Source organism: Asterias rubens, chromosome 15, assembly GCF_902459465.1.
Source record: "Asterias rubens chromosome 15, eAstRub1.3, whole genome shotgun sequence".
Taxonomy (NCBI): Eukaryota; Metazoa; Echinodermata; class Asteroidea; order Forcipulatida; family Asteriidae; genus Asterias; species Asterias rubens.
This window is the reverse complement of record NC_047076.1, coordinates 5,132,519-5,153,114: the sequence shown is the minus strand read 5'-3', so window position 1 is coordinate 5,153,114 and position 20,596 is coordinate 5,132,519. Positions and strand designations below refer to the sequence as shown.

Genomic DNA, 20,596 nt, shown 5'->3' with positions numbered 1-20,596 from the left:
TTCAAAGACCAACTCAACCGATCCAAGGCTGTGTTACACGCATGCCTGATACTTCAAAGAGGCAACAAAGGCAATTGCTTCCATGCCCCCTGGTAATTGCCTTGGTGCCCTTGAAATGCTCCAGTAGAAAATTACAATTTCCTCAAAAGGCATCTTTTACCAAGGAGAAAATGCCTTGGTGCTCTTGCCCTTATAAAAATGAAGCATACAGACCTGTACATGGGTAGGGGTTACTTGCTAAACCAACAAGATTGAAAACGATGCCCTCTGGTATTGAAATGTAATATGTTAGACAAATCTTTGCATGCTGCAGCATTAAAGGGAAGGTACAGGTTTGGTAATTGTCAAAGACCAGTCTTTTTACTAGGTGTATCCCAACAAAAGCATAAAATAACAAGCCTGTGAAAATTTGAGCTAAATTTGTCATCGAAGTTGCGAGAAAATGATAATAGAAAAAACACCCTTGTTGGACAAATTTGTGTGCTTTCAGATAGGAATAAAATATTTCTGGCTAGAAGTCTTTTAGTGAGAAATTACCCCTTTTTCAAAATCTATGCTACTTCAGAGGGAGCCGTTTCTCACAATGTTTTTTACTATCAACAGCTCTTCAATGCTCGTTACCAAGTCAGTTTTTAAGCGAATACTTGTTCTGAGTAATTACCAAACGTGCAACTTCCCTTTATCAGTTATCTTATAATTAACTAAAAGATTTATACAAAGCACCAGGTCTAGACACCCTACTGCTGAAATAAAACCAGTGAAGTACAGGTATTTGTTGAGATGCAAGCGACAGGCAACACATTCACATTCCTGCAAACAGAAGCCAAATCCTGGGCCCAGTATCAAAGAGCTGCTTAAAGACACTGAACACTATTGGTAATTGTCAAAGATCAGTATTCTCACTTGGTGTATCTCAACATATGCGCAAAATAACAAACCGGGAAAAAATTTGACCTCAATTGGTTGTCAAAGTTGAGAGATAATAATGGAAGAAAAAACACCCTTGTCTCAAGAAGTTGTGTGCTTTAAGATGCTTCATTCCAGGACCTCAAAATTTAATTCTAAGGTCTCAAAATCAAATTAAAATATTTAGGTGGAAAATAACTTCTTTCTCGAAAAAACTACGTTACTTCAGAAGGAGCCGCTTCTCACAATGTTTTGTACTGCTCACTATTATTTTGAGTAATTACCAATAGTGTCCAGTGCCTTTAAGCACAAGAGTAGCTAAGCACAACAAAATTTTGCTTACCAGAATAAGGCTACCAGCCAAACTAACATGTCACATGCACAATTTGTGACTGGTATAATGCTCATTTCTGCTTAATAGGAGATAACTGTTAAGCAATATTTTCTGATTAAAAGCAGCCCTATGAAATTGGGCCCAGGTCCTTTTCCAAGGCACCCTGAGTACACACTTTCCAGCTTCCCAGTTTGTGGCAGGCGGCTGCAGGGCCAGAGACTACCTTTCGGATGTAGATTGATCTCCTTGCATGCTTTGAACGATGTTGTACTCTCACCCCCAGTCCTTTCCGCAGGTAACTTTCTGGCTTCCTGGGCCAAGTTCACGCAAGGACTATCGTTGACCATAGCTTTTCTAACATTGCCCAAACTCTGTCTAGTTGGACTACGCTAGTCAACTTTTGGAACCAACCTACTGGGCATGGTCGCATCGCTGGTTACCAACAGCCGTTTTCATAGTACAGCGCAGAGTGGACCAGTTATAACAAAACGTGAAACGTGTGTTGAGTTGCCGTTTGCCCTGACAAGAGTCGTTCACACTTCAACCTCTGTACGCGTGCCCTACGTACGTCACTGAACAACCACTCGTTATCCATTGATCCTTGCATGAACTTGATCCCAGTCTGTGGCAGCTGCAGGGCCGGAGACTAGCTTTTGGTTGTAGATAAGATTAATCTCCTTATTGAGAGCTTACTGAGAACTAGTCTCAAGACTTGTTGTACTCGAGGAGCTGACTGCTGTACTGGAACTAGTAACATTGTTCGTGGTCACACTATTTGCAGCTAGTGATTTCCTGCCGCCGACGGGGAGAAGGTAGGGTTGTTTGGCAAGGGTTAGGACATCGACGCGGTCCTCCTTTTGGTAGACGAGACAATGACGAATGAACTCCTGAACGGAAAGGATAGAAGAAAGTGGAAGAATTTTCAGAAACTAAGATGCCACTGCGTCCCTTGCAAAATTGGTTGTTAATTTAAAAAAAAAAATGTACCTTAACAAGATGGCTAGCCCCAGTCATGCACAATGACAACAAATATAACAATCAGTGCTTGTAAAATTCTTAGCGAGGGACCAAGATAATTTTGTTGTTGTGTGAAAAGGGCTTTACTTTACACGTTTTTATATCAGGTTTGTAAGTTTTCCGCACTTTCATGAGAACCAAATCTAAAAGCCTTTTTGAGATATGGCGGACACAATGCTACATCACTGTAAAGTTGTGGTAAATTTTTGCGTATTGACCATAGAAATAGAACGTATGTTATTCAGTGAAGTGCGCATTTTAGGCGACGCGGCGTTTACACGTAAACCTAATGAACACCAACATGGTGAGCCTGGCATCAGTCGCGGCGTGTGATGCGCGTGTATCACGTCCGCCATACCTCAAAAAGGCTTATTGGAAAATGAGTGCATCACAAAAGCTAAATTTGACCCTCTTCGAAACTTAAGCCTTACCTTTGCCTCTGCGCTGACTACTGGCTTTGGTGGGAATTGAACCTGTGTTGCTTTAAGGATGGTCTTTTGCTCTAAGATTGATGCCTGCGACAGATTGTGACCAAAGGGCTGAAATAAAAAGTTGGATTAAAACAAAATTGTGAAAAGGAGGAATGAAACACACTAGTAAAAAACTATACTTCAGAGGAAGCAGTTTCTCACAATGTTTTATACTATCAACAGCTCTCCATTGCTCGGTACCAAGTAAATTATTATTCTAACAATTATTTTGAGTAACTACCAATAGTGTCCGGTGTATTAAAGAGAAGGGGTTTGCCCCTGTGTCTATGGAATGGTTCGGTGACAATTGCTTTGCGTCACCGTGTAAACCCCAGGCCTGAGACCTGATACTTCAAAGGGGCAACAAAGACGATTGCCTCCATGCCCCCAGGTCATTGAAATGCTCCATTAGAAATTTACAATTTACCCCTCAAAAATGCATTGGTGCCCTAGCCATTTCAAATACGAAGCATACAGGCCTGAAACCCTAAGACACAAAATAATTGCAAATCTTCAGAAGGCTCAACGGTGCTCAACAACGACATACCTTTTTTCCATACAGACATTGATAGAAGATGATACCAACCGACCATACATCCACCTTAGATGAGATCTTAGGCGGCTCCTGGCCAACTTGAAAACATTCTGGTGGCAGGTACCTGAAATAATTAAAAAAAACAGGAAATCAATTCAGTATATAGGATTTGAGGCATTGCATTGTGAGGTATCAATTTATATTTGGTTTGCGGTAACACCATGTGTGTATCTACTTGCCAGGTAGAGCTTGTTTGTTTGAGAACTGTCTTGCTTAATTCTACTACCGCGGATGACTAAAGCAAGCTAGTCGAAACATTGAGACCAACCCAAGAACTGACTCCGCGGTAGTACAGTTAATTACGATCCTATAAGCTAAAGTAGTAGTCCCAGCCTATTTCTTTTCCATCCGCCCAGGTAATAGTTAATAAGCAGGACAGTTCTTTTCAGAACTGAGAAGTCTCCCGAACTCCCGAACAATCTACTCGGCGAAGTAGAATTAAGCAAGACAGTTCTCTAAGAACAAACTCTACCTGGCAAGTAGATACACACATGGTGTTACCGCAAACCAAATATATACATTACAGTAGTTAAAAAAACCAACATTAACATGTTAACCAAAGCTTGTAAAACAAATTGGCGGTTAGGTTGGTGTAGTGGTGTCTTGCCTCCCCTTCCACCTCTGGGCCCCCAATTCAAATCACGGGGGCACTATGTGGATTGGGTTTTCAGTCCCTACTTGACTGCGTGGGTTTTCCCTGTAATAACTCTTTGGGGTTTTCCTCTCACATCAAAAACCGTAATTTATTCATCATCTTCTCTTCTCATTTGGCTCTAATTAGACCTTTGAGAATATTTATTCAGATCCAGAAAGAAGATGGAACCTAAAAGCGAGTAGCCTAAATCGGGGAGACCAATGTGAAAACAAAATTTGTCGCGTCAGTTTTAAAACGTTTTATCACCTAAATTACAAATCATCTTCTATATAATTTCGGTTCAAAAAAAGAGCAAAATTTGCCTGAGAATTTCACCAGAAATTTCTCAAACTCTTAAGACCCAAGTGTCAATAATTACCAGTATGTGCCGGCTCCTTGTGATGTTAGGTCCATCCCTCCCTCTTGTGAATTGAAGTGATCATCGTCCATGATCTTGGACAGTCCAAAGTCTGTAATCTTAATCTCTCCACTTACGTTTCCGGAACTTAAAAGAATATTACCTTTTAGTGGGGGGATAACAACGAATTGATGAGTAAGGAGATATTTTTTTCTCAAGAAATCATTCAAAGCTCTTCTATGCATGATCTGAATTGTTTTCACAGGTTCTATCTTGTGTTTTTCACAAAACTGCTTCTCTGTCCCAGTCTTCTCACTTGGTGTATCTCAACATAAACATAAAATAACAAACCTGTGAAAACTTTAACTTAATCAATCGTCAAAATTGCGAGATAATAATGGAGGAAAAAACACCCTTGTAAGACGAAGTTGTGTGCTTTTAGATGCTTGATTTCAAGACCTCAAAATCTAATTCTGAGGTCTCAAATTCAAATTGGTGGAAAGTAACTTTGTCTCGAAAACTACGATACTTCAGAGGGAGCCGTTTCTCACAATGTTTTATACTATCAACAGCTTTCCATTGCTTGTTACCAAGTAAGTTTTTATGCTTAACAATTATTTTGAGTAATTACCAATAGTGTCCAGTGCCTTTAAGCACATAAAGTAGTCAGCACAACAACATTATGTTTACCAGACCTAGACAGCTAAAATACCACGTTACCTGTACTATCTCGGAAAACTTTCTTTTTTACTAGAAAGGGGACCTATTTAATAAGTAGAACCATCCATTTTTTATCTCATTTTGGGGAGGGGGCAAGAGACGAAAGAGGCAAGGATTCAGAGTGTGGCTACAGCCTCCTCCCCCCTCTCCTCCCCCACCATCTTGTTACACCACTGTCTCCAGCAAGCATGGATTATGTCCTCTATACTAACATGCACAGTCAAACTGGTGTGCCCCAGGTATCCATTTTAGGACCACCATTAATATACACTTAACTACTCACCTGGCTTTAGATCGTAATGAATAACAGGTGGTTTTCGCTCATTAAGGTATTTCAGGGCTGAGATTGTTTGCATCATTATAGAGCGTGCCTCTCTCTCTCCTATCATCTTGTGTTGTTTCAAGTAGAAATCTAAATCGTTGCCGGGGCAGTACTCTAGCACTGTACAAAAACTAGAGATAACAAAACAAATAAAAAATAATACAATATCTTATATAACGCAGAATACACCTAATAAGGTGCCCAAGGCACTTCACACAAACGTTAAGTTAGTAAATGCACAATGCATTTAAAGGCAGTGGACACTATTGGTAATTGTCAAAGGCTAGTCTTCACAGTTGGTGTATCTCAACATATGCATAAAACAACAAACCTGTGAAAATTTGAGCTCAATCGGTCATCGAACTTGCGAGATAATAGTGAAAGAAAAAAACACCCTTGTCACATGAAGTTGTGTGCGTTTAGATGGTTGATTTCAAGACCTCCAGTTCTAAATATGAGGTCTTGAAATCAATTTCGTGGAAAATTACTTCTTCCTCGAAAACTATGACACTTCAGAAGGAGCCGTTTCTCACAGTGTTTTATACCATCAACCTCTCCCCATTACTCGTCACCAAGAAAGGATTTATGATAATAACTATTTTGAGTAATTACCAATAGTGTCCACTGCCTTTAAATAAAACAATATAGAAGAAATACACATAACTTTAAGAGTACAGTGATATGTAAAATACAAGCAATGAGAAGGGGAAACTTTCAAGAAGTAAACGTTACTTTAAAAAAAACAGTACAATGTAAAATACAAGCAATGAAAAGCACCTCAGCTAGTAATAATAATAATAATATCGAAGTCTTATATAGCGCACGTATCTACCAAACAAGGTACTAAAGGCGCTGAGTATATAAAACTTTCAGAAAGATAGGTTATTGCAGAGATGAATTTTGAGACCCAATTAGTTAGCACATTATAAGGGTTTACAAGGTGCTACGGCGCATTAAGCAGCCGCAGCCAGGAACACCGGGGCGAACCCCTTCTCTTTTCGATAAGTGCACTGGGTTCTTTTACATGCGTTACGCAACACATGGGACCAACGGCTTTACGTCCATCAGCTATATGCCATTCATTTTCAATCTTTCTGCTGATTTCAATCCTTACACAGCATTTTACCAATCATGAAATAAAACCAAGAAATACTTACGAATTTGAATCTATTTCAAAGACATCATACAGCTTGACGACTCTTTGATGGTCTAAGCTCTTGTGAATTTCATATTCCCTAAGTGCGTGTCTGTAAAAAACAACAACAAGATAAAGCATAAAACGTTGGTTTTACCCTTGCACCGATGTTTGTTAAAGGCAAATGATAAACCTTGGGTTTTGGGAACCGTTCAAATGTTTTAATCTTATGTAAATGTACAAGTATATAATAAAACTATCTTGTGAAAGTTTCATTTCAAAAGGCGGTCGCGTTTTTGAGATATCACCAAAAATCCTGAGAAAATATGTCCATGAAGAATAGTTCCTAATAGGATAACACGATCTAAGAAACTAAAATTGACAGTAACACTTCTCAGAATTTGGGGGCATATAAATTGACATCTTTTTACATAACCACAGTACTTTGAAGAGAAACTTTTTTAAAACAGTGATTACCAAACGCATACCTCCCCCCCCCCCTCAAATAAAAAAAGGTTTTTGTAGTTTTTTGTTTCCATCCTGTTGGCCCGATTCACCTATATCAGCCTGGGCCCAATTTCATGGCTCTGCTTACCGCCGAATTCTGCGCTTACGATCGTGATTCTCCGCTTATGTGCAAGCGCCGAGATTCTTCGCTAGCCTAAAAATTTACGTAAGCGTAAAATGCCTAGTAACGTGAAGTACGCACGCGCAGAAGCCCAAATTCGCCGCTAACCCGTGAAATACGCTTGCCGTAAGCACAGAATTCCCTGCTTCCGTAAGCGCCGATTCTGTGCTTACGGTAAGCAGAGCCTTGAAATTGGGCCCTGATCTGCTAGCTTGTGTATGGATTGAACCATGCACACACCTATACCAATCTAAATTTATAAGAATGAAGTCTCACTTGATGTAGTTGGCTTTCTTATCTTCCTTCCATTCCTTGTTGAGTTGATGAATCTTACACGCAACGTATCTCTGCTCTTTTAGATCAAAACCCTGCAGTGGAGTAAAAATAGACACATTTTACAATAATCTTACCAATGCACTCTACATTAGTGCCTTGGTCATTGGGCCAATAATATTTCTTTAATCTTTCTCAGCTGCCTGGGGAGTATACAACCCCGGCAACCATAGCGCTCCAAAGGTTTTTTAATACACAATACCAAATAAATATACAAGCGTGTATGCACCACACCACTTAATAGGTCGTCATCTAACCTCAACGAGGGCGCTGTTTTTGATCTTCTAACGCCATATGCAAGGAGTCTATTTGCAGAGGCATGGAAAGAAGAAGTGGATTTATCTCCTAGACCTCAAAGCCCTTTGTTCATCTTCACTTTCATCAGCTACCCGACGCCTTTTCCTCTTCTTCCATCGCTCATTTCAAGCTTTCCCCGGTACCCCGCACCATGACATGCTAAAGGGATCGTGCTTTCTCAGTCACAGCTCCAACACTTTAGAACAAGCTACCCACCCACATTCAAGCAGCACCTTTGTTGGACATTTTTAAATCGTTCCTTAAAACCCATCTGTTTTGTCAATCTGGTTATAGCACTTAGAAACTTACATATTTAGCTCTCTATAATTGTTATAACTTTTATTATTACTATTATATAGTAAAGGTTTGCGGTAACACCACGTAATGATAATCTCTAAATGAGTTTGATCAGTATGCCATGATCGTCTTCTGGAGAAAGCGCAACTCAATTAGCGATTATCATTATATGGTGTTACAACAAACCTTTACTATATCGTATTTCCACCATGCAAAGTTTCAAGTCCTACTTATTACTATTATTATTTACCTTATGGACTTCACTGAAGCCACCTTTTCCAAGCAGTCCCAGCAGTAGGTAGTGATTCGAGAGCGTCTGATGGTGGTTAAACCTTGATTGGTCCTCATTATGTATTCTTTTTAGCTCCCGTATATGAACATTACGCTCTCTCTCTAACTTCTCCAGCTCTCCTTGTAAGTCAGATTCCTCCTGCGAGCATTGGGAAGCAGTTAGGTATTTTTGTGAGATCCAAATGATAGTTAAACAAAATATATAAAAATCCAAACAAAAATAGAAATGAAAGTTGCCAAGAACTAAACTGATTCATTGTATCAGGGTAACAATGTTGGATACAAACATAACCTCTCCAGCGTTCTCCTTTACAGGGATGTTATAGTCTGTTGAAATAAAAACCTGAACTATGAGCACAAAGCGTGAAAGCTTGTGAGTAAGCTTGGGCGATATCGATTTATTTTATTCACGACAATATATCGCCGACAGTATATCGCGATATTCGATATAATCGCGATTAATTAAATTTGACATCATCAGTCTTCAAACTCCAAGTAAAAGTTGAAGAAGAGACAGTCATAGCATAAGAGAGGTGTTCTAATGACCTATTCTTCTGGTTTTACTTCAAACCCATGGGGTGCAAGATGTCTGAGCTAGCAAATACATCGCGATATTTAAGCGATATATCGCGATATATCGCGATATATCGATATTTCGATCAAAACCAAATCCGTCCGATATCGAAATCGTTTCCAAATTAATATCGCGATATTCGATAATATCGTGATATCGCCCAAGCTTACTTGCAAGCGCAAAGTGTGAAAGCTTGCGAGCGCAAAAGCTTCCGAGTGTGAAGCCTGCTTACTTATCTTTGGTTTTGAAAACCCTACTCTGCAATCTGGGTATTCTACACGGTTTTGTCTTTATTATCTGTTTCGTAGCGCAGCGCAGCGCAGCGCAGCGAAACAGCTCTTGTTTTCGCTAGAGTTTTTGTTTTTATTTGTTTTACTTGTATTTTTCAGAACTCAAAATTGTCTACGCGCTGTTTTGCAATGTTCCCAATGAGCGATTGCAATCAAACTTTCAGAGATGAAAGGTATTGATGTATAGTCTTCACATTACATTATGTCATCACCTGTCACGTGACGTCATCTTAAAGCTACACTATTTTAAATATTTGAAAATTCGCATCAAATCAGCCACAAGAGACCGTAGGTTTCTGTTTGCGGGATTGGATAGGGATATATTAGATCTTCATTTTATTTCGTGTGCGTGACCTCACATAATAATAATAAATAATAATAAAACGGACATTTATATTGCGCAGTGACCTCTTCTTGCGAAACCGGAAGTGCCTTGTAATTCATAAGTGGCTAGAGTTATGAAGTTGCTTTCACCGATACTAGTGTCTGGCAAGGGTGGGCTGTTAAAAAAAAATACCAGATTGAAAACTGTTTAAAAAAAGGACTTTTTGAAGATGTGTGTGGTGACCGTAAAGTTTTTTGTAATCACTTCAAAATTTACACACATGTTGACCATTAGGCAGCCATCATATGTGTGAAGTTTCATATCGATTACGTCATCGGGGTTTACATGACATGGAATTAAAGGTGCACTTTTCGAAGTCTTGTAACTCCCGAAGTATTGGCGCAATCATGTTGAAACTTGGTAGGTTGTTAGATATTGGCAAGTTCCTGTAAATATTAAAATGACGTCATGATGACGTCATCACAAAAATTGTTATGATTTTTTTTTTTACCTTTAAGTCATAAATTGCTGACTGAACATGGTATAATCTAAATCCATTTTTTAAACAGGCTTGATACATCATAACTAATTGGACTACAACAAAATTTTCATATTGAGTTGAGGATTTTTGAAATAGTTATTGGCGAAACAGCTCAGCATTTGTTTACAAATGCAATGTCTAGTTTTCTTATGAATTTGATCTTAGTTGTAAAAAAAAAAAAAAAGGATTTCCGGTAAAAACAGAGAAATCACATCCCTGTCTTTATCAGTCGTCTGCTTGCCAAGTGCCAGTCTAAATACCCGAGGACCACTCAAAATTCACTCTAAGTGGTCTTGCTGGCTAGTTCAGTGTAGAAAAGCATAATATTTGAAGAAAAGGACTAGTGGACACTATTGGTATGTCTCAAAATAATTATTAGCATAAAACCTTACTTTGTAATGAGTAATGGGGAGAGGTTGATAGTATAAAACATTGTGAGAAACGACTGCCTCTGAAGTAACGTAGTTTTCAAGAAAGAACAAATTTTCCACAAATTTGATTTCGAGACCTCAGATTTAGAAATTGAGGTCTCGAAATCAAGCATCTGAAGCACACAACTTCGTGTGACAAGGGCATTTTTTCTTTTATTATTATCTTGCAACTTCGATGACCATTTGAGCTCAAATTTTCACAGGTTTGTTATTTTATGCATATGTTGAGATACATTAAGTGAGAAGACTGGTCTTTGACAAATACCAATAGTGTCCAGTGTCTTTAAAACAGTTTGTTCCTTGGAAACAACCCTTAGCAATAGTCGTAGCCATAGCGATAGCCACCATTTTGAATATGGCCTAATGAAAAACTCCCCGCCATGTACTCACCTTCCTCAGAGATGCTAATCTTAACTTGAAGATTTCATCTCTCTCATAATACTCCAAGGGCGTCATTGGGGTCTCAACGGCCGGCTTAGCAAACACATCGTCTGGACCATTGGCCATGGCCGCTTTGGCCTTGTTGGCCTTGGCCGAGGCTGCCTGAGGAGTCGGTGGTTTCTTTTTGGTGAGTAACTTTCGCTGTTGTTCTATTTCTTCCTTTTCTTTGCCTAATCTTTCCTGTTGTCTGTTGTATTACAGAAAAAAATCCAAAGTACAACTTTTCATTGATCATTTGTTTACAAAGGAAAAGATGGATGACCCATAAACAAATATTCACTGCTTTGTAAGCCATGGTTAAAACTACAAAGATGATCCATCTAGCACACCCTTAGATGATCCTCAGCACATTATAAATTTTCTGAGGCAATGCCGAGTGAGAATAGATTGCTGTGGGGATCACCAAGGGATCATACAGGAACTTGTCTTTTTTTAACCACAACACAAGTAAAAACATTTAAAAAAATTCTTATAGAACACCTCATATGTATGGGGAATTTGACCAAGAACTGCTGCTCCTACAGGCATAGCACATCGATTGCTACGGGTATTGTAAACTGATTGCAGTGCCACTAAAGAGAATATTTTGACTAATTGGTCATGAGTGAAAACTTACTTGACAAGTTCCGTGAATGCATATCCATCCTGCCACGTTTCCACAAACTGAGCTCCCTGCCTCTTGGTAGTGAACTGACCCAATCTCAGTCGGTTCTCCATGCTTTTCCGTCTCGCCTCTTTCATGTCAATGTCCGACTTGAAATAAATCAGACAAATTTTTGTTTATCAAATTAAATAAAGTTTCATGATAACTTAGTTTCCTTGATTAAGATCAAACAAAACATTTGGTTAAAAAAAAGAGCTCCAATAGCTGTTTATTGAACAGATCCATTTCATGTGACATAATTTACAGGAAAATATAGTCCTAATTCAAGATTTGTTATCCCTTTTGATTTGCGCAAGACTTGCGTGTGTTATTTATGGAAATTCCCTGCAAATTGCTGCTGGACAACAGTAGTTTCTTCCAAACAGTTCCGTCTTTAAACATGGCTCTCTTTGTTCTATTTTTCAGAACGCTGAGGGCAGGGAGGGTTCGATTCAAACACTCACCTTTTCAAGGAGTAACTTCTTGGTCATGACCATGCTTTTGGCGATTTGTTTCTGAAGAGTTTCCACCTGTTTCTGGGATTCTGTTTGTGTCTTCACAGAAAAAGGAAATAAAGAATCTTATTAGTGTTATTTAAAAGTTCCAACTGTAGTGTTGATATTTCAGAGCAGAGGTCTGCAACGCCTAAAGTATGATGATATTATGTAAATCAGTTTTTAGTTTGCAATGATCTGAAGTTCTCACCATAGATATAGAGAAGAATAACTAGATCGGCTGTATGTACATACGCGGGTCCTGTGTACATTTTCTGTGTCTTGCCGTCAGCACGTGACTTTTTGCCATCAGCACGTGACATTTAGCGCGTCAAAGGCCTATCTCCCGTTTTCATTTCCGCGCGTCGCCTTTCGAACGAGAAATTTTTCCCGCGCCCATGGCGAACAAAAACTTTTGCTCACAGGCAATGGCGCGTATGTACGCGCGGTCGATCTAGTTAATTTAATTCTTTATCTATGGTTCTCACAGGGTCAATTTCACAAAGCACTAAGATTCATCTAAGTATGAATTGTCAGAATTACCATAGTGAATTTGTATTGTGACATCACACTTTGCTTAGCAGTAAAGGAAAATTTTCACTCAAGAACGTTATATGCTCTTTGTGAAGTCAGCCCTGGTTGTTTGATATCAATTTGGTACAATATCACGATGTTGTTGGTAGGGAACGATTATCAGAATCATGGATTCAAATTTTCTTGAAGATAAACAGGGCAGAGCAACTTCCCCCGGCAGATCTATTAGAGTCAAACTGTTTATGAAGACCTTCTGTCTGTCAGACCTTTTGGTAATGGCCTCCATGGCAATAAGGCATTTGTGAGTAAGATTTGAATAATGTCTGTCACAAGGACCCTTCCCATGAAATATGCTAATTACATTCACGCATGCGTACAGACCCTGTTGGTTGGCAAACACCATAGAGTTGTGCACTAAGCAGACGCGCAATCGTGTCTACGTCCCGCACCCATTAGCCGTGTACAAAACAGTGCGATGTTCCCTCATTTTGCCAACCAAAACGTTAGTGCGCACGCGCTATGTGCAATTTACATATTTCATGGGAAGGGTCTATTACCCGCCTAGTCACAATGTACGATTTCATCTGAATTCCTCAGACTATAGAGACAGTTGCTATGTCAAATTGTTCGGGGCAAGCCTTTGCATAGCAACCTCCAGATGAGCGAACCATTGTGCCATACACATCCTTTCAAAAGTGTGTATAGGTGTTCACCGTCTCATACTAACTACACAAAAGCTTGCCCCTAATCATGTAATATAGCAACTGTCTCTATACATGTAGTCGGAGGAATTTGAATGCAAGCGTTACATTGTGACTAAGCAAGTTAGGGTACCAGACATATTAGTTTTATTAGACTTTACACTGGCATAAAAAAACAAATATACAAATCGATACATAAAGATACAAAGAAGCAAAATAGATATAAAAAAACAAGCCAGTGAGTGACAGGAAGAAAAGGTGACCAGCACCTCCACAAAGCCGTCCTGCCACAAAGAATGTCCCCTAATACCCATCCCTCAGTAAAAAAAAAATTGAACTCTCAAATGGCCTATTTGTGAGGAACTAGAGCTATCCTTACCTGTTTTAAAGATTGTATAGCTGTCTGTGACTCCCTCAAACCACTCGTTACTTTTCCTTCTAGACTACGGATGTCATCAAGGGTCATTACAGTCTATTGGAAGATTGAAGATTAAAAAATACAACCATTAAGCTGACAAAACAAGAGAGTGTCCAATCAGTTACACCTCCTATATTCAAACTTATGCAGAGCATTCTTTGGGTAACGTGTTAATGACCATAAAAACAGCACTGGAGAGGTGGTGATATTGTAAACGAATTGTGAAACAACCCCCTTTGAAGTGATATAGTTTTTAGAGAAAGAGGAAGTTCAGTTTAGCACAACAAATTAAAACACTTTACAACAAACAATCCTGTTTGTTTGAGGTAAGGTTTAGGTCAGATTAGTCAAACTTCCTGGGAACTTTTTCTGCTGCTGTCAACATACCCTTCCACCTCCTCTTCACCATATTGCAATTTTTTTTTATAAAGGTTGCAAACACCTTCCGCGCCAAACGCATACCTGTTTTTGCCCTATCACAATTAAGTTGGCAAATATACGCTTCCAACCCCTCGACACCATTTGCAAAATTTTGCAATTGTTGCAAACACCATACGCGCCAATCACATTTCAGGTTGGCAAACGTTTGGGTTGTTCGCCCAAGTAGAACACACTCCCTGTGTAAAGATTCCTGCAAATGCGATACGAATTTTGGTGTCACAGATTCGAAAGGAAAAACTTGCAACAGTGGAGCAGTGTTCAACTCCTGCGAAACACTCGCTGCAAAAACAGCCCTGTGATGTCAAAATTGGCTTCGCATTTGCAGGAAGTGTTCACGAACTTGGCTGGACGATGAGTTACCTGAGTTGCACATGTGACCGTTTCTTTGGGTGGAATCTGTGGTGGGTACTGCATGGTCACCAGATCCACATGGTTGGAATTTGGAGAGGGGGACGGTGGATACTAAAACACAAAAAGGAAATAATCATCAGAATTGGATTAGGTATTAGTTTGTAATATCTCTATTATTTGTTAGAGACATGTGCAGTGCTTAGAACCAATTGCTCAGACATTATATTGGGGTATACATGGTAACATTTTCCAGCGAGTTGACCATCTAATTAGAACTATTTCACAGTAGTACATGTGCTAACTCCGCTATATGGCGGGTTGACATTCAAAACCACAATCCACTGGAGCCTTGCATGTGGGTTGGCTCCCTACCTGATTGCGTCGGTTTTCCCACATTGTGGTTTTCCTCCTACATACAATACAGATCTCATTATTTCTTCTTGTTTCCTTTTCATCCTATATTGGCACTAACTGTGCTGTTGGATGTGTTTAACAAATAAAGAAATCAGCCTGCAGTATGATATGTAGTGAATGTAGGAACAGCACATATTATAAATAAAATGTGAACTGAGACTTAATAATAATAACAATAATAATATTTGTTATTTAAAAAATGTCTTCCATGTCACAGACATCACAAAGCGCTTTACAATTATACCAATAAAAATATAGGCAGTTTTGTAAAAACAGAAGAAACACTTGCAATGCAATTTCTTCTATTGAAGATCAATAAAGTTTTCTTATGTCTTATGTCTTATGTCTTGTTACTGCAGAAAAACAGCAATATTAAAAGTGTACGTATGAAGAAAAATAAAAGTTTTCAGATAAGATTTAAAAATGTGGGTTGCTGCTGGCAGCCTGTTCCACAAACGAGCGGGGGAATTAATCGAGAATGAACGATCACCATAAAATTTAGTTTTGGCTACTGGCTGGTTTGAGTATACCACACCGGAGGAAGATGAACAAAGAGTACATGTAGTACATTTCACAAACAATAACTCACTAAGATAACGGGGGGCTATTCCCAAAAGAATCTTGTAAACGAGGCGTACACTTACCATTGATTGAGACGTTGAAGGAGATCTAGGAATGAGGTTTGGATTTGGCGCCCTTCCCGGACTATTTCCTGATGTCTTGAAATACTCGCTGATCTTCTTAGCATTATGACCATGGCCTGCAAAGTTTACCGCAAAAACAAATTGTTTATTTTTAAGTACAGTTAAAGGGAAGCTATACATTTTCGTTCTTCAAACGAACGGCAATAAAAACTTACTCGGTTAGAAGTACTTGTACAACAGCTTTTGATAGCACAAACCATTTTAAGAATCACTTCACTTTGGGAGTAATGTGGTTAGGCAAAAAAGATAATTTTTGTATTTATAGACACATAAGTCTGAGTACAGTAGTGTTCTGTTGGATTGTGTATTTCAATTGTGTTGACATAAACCTCTCTGGATTTTTGGTGATATATCAAAAAACGCTACCACCTTTTGAAATGAAATTTTCAAAATATCTACATTTATATATAGGTTCAAAGCAATCAAAGGGTTCCAAACACCAAAGGTATACATTTCCTTTAAGCATCCCTGTATATTTTCCTAATTAATGAAATGGAACTTTGTGAAAGGAGCAGGGCCCATGTTCATAGCGCTGCTTAGCGGCCAATTTTCTGCTCACTGTGCAATTTCCATTTCATAGCAATGCTAACCGTAAGCACACGAAAAGGCATGCTAACCTTCCGGTGCTTAACGCACGGAAATAAATGACGTCACAATGCAAATCCATGTTAAACGCGCAATATGGCCGCCCAATTGTTCTGCTAACCTGTGAAATATGCTTACACCTTAGCAAATTATTCTGCTGCAGTAAGCACGAAAATTTGCTTATCGTTAAGCCGCGCTATGAAATTGGGCCCTGATGTCAACACACTTTCAAGGATTGTTTATGATTTTAAAAAAGTTTGTCAGATTACAAACTTCCATGAACAAATATTTTCATCAAAAAAAAAACCAAAGGTGTACCATCCCTTTAAGTTTGTGAGCACCTTTTTTTCATTCAACTTGCTGACTCATCTGGTGAGAAGGGAATAGTTGCAGTGCCTTGAGAAAAACCTAAATATATTTAGCTTTTCAAATTTGTAGTTCTACATATTTTCAAATGTCAGACAGATTGACTGATACATACCTCCACCGGAGTTCTGATCGTGATTTTCAGGGTGTTTCCGTTTTCTTCGTTTCTCCTTTCTTTCCGGTGTTCCAGTTGTTACCGCCCGAAGAGACTAAAGTTATAGGTGAAAAGGGTAAACCAATTTTCCCATCAGATTTAAGGATTTATTATTGACATTTATGATACAAACTTTGTACCCTCAGGCCACAAGAACAACAGCCAAACTCATAAAGCGTTTTCACAGAAGGTTTCTGCTTACTGAGCAACCCTTATCAGATTTGTACAACCACTGCATAGCGTAACCAAAGCAAATGGCGGGCCAATTTGCTGAGCCCAATTTAACAAAGCTGTTTTGCAGAAAATACGGCTTAGTGCGTAACAATAATGTCTTTGCTAAGCAAAATATGTGTGGGGCACCAGTTGAAACACTTTGGAAGGTTGGCTGGTAACTTGTTTCTGGTGAGCAAGATTTGTCTATACTTCGCAGATTTTTGGCTATCATGCTTTATGAAATTGAGCCCAGGGCCAAATTTCATCAAGCTATTTAGCAGAAAATGCTGCGCAGCAAACTTCTTTGGTACGTGATGATGGGTGGGGCACCGGTGGCAACCTATGCAATGTTGGCTGGTATATCTGCAAAGCAGAATTTGTCTGTGCTTAGCAAGACTTTGTGCTTAGAGGCCTTATGAAATTGAGCCCTGGTAGAACTATTCATGTAAGATCTTTAGCCATAACCATATCGCCAATAACTCAAATACAGCCCAACAGGCATTGAACCTTGCACCATAGCAAAACCAACATTTTTCACCACGTTATTTTCATTTTACAAATTATGTTGCCCCGGAAATGTATGACAGTCCAGTGTGTGACGGATGTATTATTTTCTTTGTAGCCCCTGTCTCTTATCTTCGCGGTAAGCCAGCCAACAGAAGCACTATAACAAGCAACACAAACTTGTATGCTAAGACGAACCTTATACCACCCAACTTAGGACAGGCTCGGGGCTATTGCCATGAAAGTTACTAGGCGTTGAACCTTTCTTATCTTTTACAAATCGTCGTAGGATGCGTCCTAAGTAAGGACGAGTTAAAGACGAGTCCTTACTCTTTGTGAAATCGACCCCTGGCCTAACTTGCAATACCTGAATTTCACTGTCTTCTGCCTGGGAGCTGTGACTGCCTGCACTCTGACTGGAATCATCATCTATGACGATTGGTGGCTGGCTACGATTTCCCTTAAAGCGGGCTTCCAATCTCTCCAACCTCTGAGGATCAAAGTTCCGAAAGTCCTGCATCATGTCTGGCTGTGAATATCCTTTGTGAAAAACTTAAGACGCTGGGTCGACGACAGTAGCTTACATTCTGCTTGGATAGAAAGTATGGAAAAAATGGTTTTGAAGTATTGATGTGAAATTACAAATAGATTGAAGCACGAGGACAACATTGGTTTTTGCCAAAGACAAGCAGCCGATTTCACGAAACGCTAGGCCTAATCCTAACTCGAGCTAGGACGAGTAACTCGTCCTAACTTAGGATCGTTCAATGCGCCCTATGTATTTGGATACGGAACCAAACCCGTCCCAAGTCCTAAGATTAATCCTAAGTTAGGAAGAGTTTGGTGAAATTGACGGCTGTACCCTCTGTTAGCAAAAAGCATGCCATAAGATAAGCATTTCACCCCCTGAGCTTTGTAGGGGTCACGCATTTTGAGCCTCCGTAATGACACATTTTCAAAACACTACTTGATTGAATAAGAGTTCAACATTTTCTAGGACTCAGACAGCAATAAATTCACTTTCCTATAGGAATACTACTCATCTAATACATTCTCAACACACTACTCAATTCTTGTGGCTGCTGCAGTCAAAGAACACTCAACACTTGAATAACTCTAATGGTCTGACCAAACATTCTGTGAAAGAGGGGTGTTACATTATCTTCATGTATCAATGACAACATTTATGGCCTTACAGAGGCTTACGGGGCACATTAGAGAAGAAGTAATACAAAAGGGCAACTGATTATTGACATGAAATATCGACCAAATTTAAAATGTGATGGACGTAATTGTTACAAAGGATAACTTTCCGTATGGCGCCACCACTTTTTCACTCATTTTTACAAAAAGGGATATCTCATTGAGGTAAATAAGATACTATATTATTTCATATCGAATGAAAAAGTGGTAACTTTTCCGTTACAAAATTAGTTCCCAGGCCATGATTGTTTTGGCTCATGGTATAAATTGCTTAAGCTTTTGTAATATGCTTGGTGGTAGAAAAAACGGATAACTTTCCGTACGGCGCCACCACTTTATCACTCATTTTTACAAAAATGGATATCTCATTGAGGTAAATTAAATACTATATTATTTCACATCAAATGAAAAAGTGGTGGCGCCATACGGAAACCTTTCCGAAAAAACTAGCAGCTTCACAGTATGAAAGTAATGGAAAATTGTCCGTATCCGGTCTGCCACCACTTTTTTCATTTGTTAGGAATTAACTATAGTAGGTGGGCTATCTAATTTACTAAAAAAATAAGGTGGTCTGTCAAAAGGTTGTGGCAGGATGCGAAAAGTTTTGTCGAACCGCGACTCCTAAATAAAAATGAAAACTAAATCTGTTTCAGAATCAGTACAGAGTAATCAGAGAGGACACCAGCATGGTCCGACAATGATTGAACATGGTTTGGTCTTGTTTAATGTTTGGTTGGCCACCCCCAACAAAATGTAAAACATATTGACCAGTGTAAATTAAAAAGAACATTTACAACCAAGCAATGTACGAATACTTTGACATTTCTTTACCCCCACAACAATTGCTCCTTAACACAGAAAAACGTATCAGCCTCGAAAAAAATTAAGAGACCATCTAGACATCCAAGAATGTCTCCTCTTTTCTTTTAAAGAAATCACATCTTGAGTAAATCCAAGATGGCGCTTTCCTGGAAACTAGAAAACTACGAGTATTTCGTCTTTTTACTCCACTAAATCAACCTACAGTTTTATTAATGAGCAACATTTTATTTCAAACGGTATCTCTGTGAAAAATAACAAGGGTTGGGGTTAAAATCTTACCTCAGAAAGGGGAGCAATCGTCCAAAATATTAGTTAGAGAAACGATGCCTTTTGGATATGTCACCAGTCTGAGTCGGTTGACGTCACTGTCTGATTCGGTAGCTTTCGGAAGTTGTCGGTAATCCTTGAACTGTGATAATGCTACGGCGGCGGTAGAGGTTAAAAATCGATAATGGCCTTGAAATTTGAATACTCTTATGACGTCATATCCCAAAATAGATAATCCCGTTTCCTTTCTGGAAACTATTTCCAGCAGATTGAAGGGGGAAGGGGTGGGTTTTCTTATCTGAGTAGCAGGGAGTTTTTGGGAGTTGAGGCTTGCTCCGTGGTTTGATGAGCGTTCGCGTTGACAATGACCGTCATCGATCAAAAGGATGCCACCGTTTTACTTGGGCTGCAGGCGGCTAACTCCTTTAAGTAGGTCAGATATGTTAATGAGCTTCATGTATCTATAGACCAAAGAGCAGACCTACTATACACCTGTAAAATAATAATAATCTTTAAGCCTCATGGGATCGAAACGTCAGGCCATTTTGATGTGTTTTTATTTGTAAAACAATCCAACTCGATCATCTCAAATTACCGTAGGCCTAATAAGTACTAACTAGAAACTGAGTCCAGCTTGCAAACTAAATTATGCATGAAAAGTTAATGCTTACTAATCAAAACCCTTTTAATCAAAACCCTTTTAAGGGGGTAAAAACAAAAAAATAACAGCAACTTACAACAAACAAACAAACAAACAAACAAGCAAAAAGCAAATAGCAAAAAAAAAAATCATTGTCAACGTTTTATTATGCCTTCAATAATAATCGAGCTTTAAATTTCCAT

General features: G+C 39.0%; 1 protein-coding gene across 1 annotated transcript; it reads right to left on the bottom strand.

The window, feature by feature from the left end:
• Positions 1–1,314: 1,314 nt before the first annotated feature.
• Positions 1,315–19,848, bottom strand: LOC117300311 (serine/threonine-protein kinase tousled-like 2). Its single transcript, XM_033784055.1, has 17 exons — positions 19,766–19,848; positions 17,829–18,048; positions 16,706–16,799; positions 15,580–15,695; positions 14,531–14,632; positions 13,691–13,783; positions 12,047–12,136; positions 11,556–11,692; positions 10,889–11,126; positions 8,297–8,476; positions 7,396–7,487; positions 6,514–6,603; positions 5,318–5,487; positions 4,336–4,477; positions 3,275–3,386; positions 2,689–2,796; positions 1,315–2,127 (listed from the first exon to the last, which is right to left on the bottom strand). The coding sequence occupies exons 2-17, from the start codon at positions 17,982–17,984 to the stop codon at positions 1,930–1,932; spliced, it is 2,118 nt and encodes a 705-aa protein (XP_033639946.1). The 5' UTR covers positions 17,985–18,048; positions 19,766–19,848; the 3' UTR covers positions 1,315–1,929.
• Between the last annotated feature and the right edge of the window lie 748 nt (positions 19,849–20,596).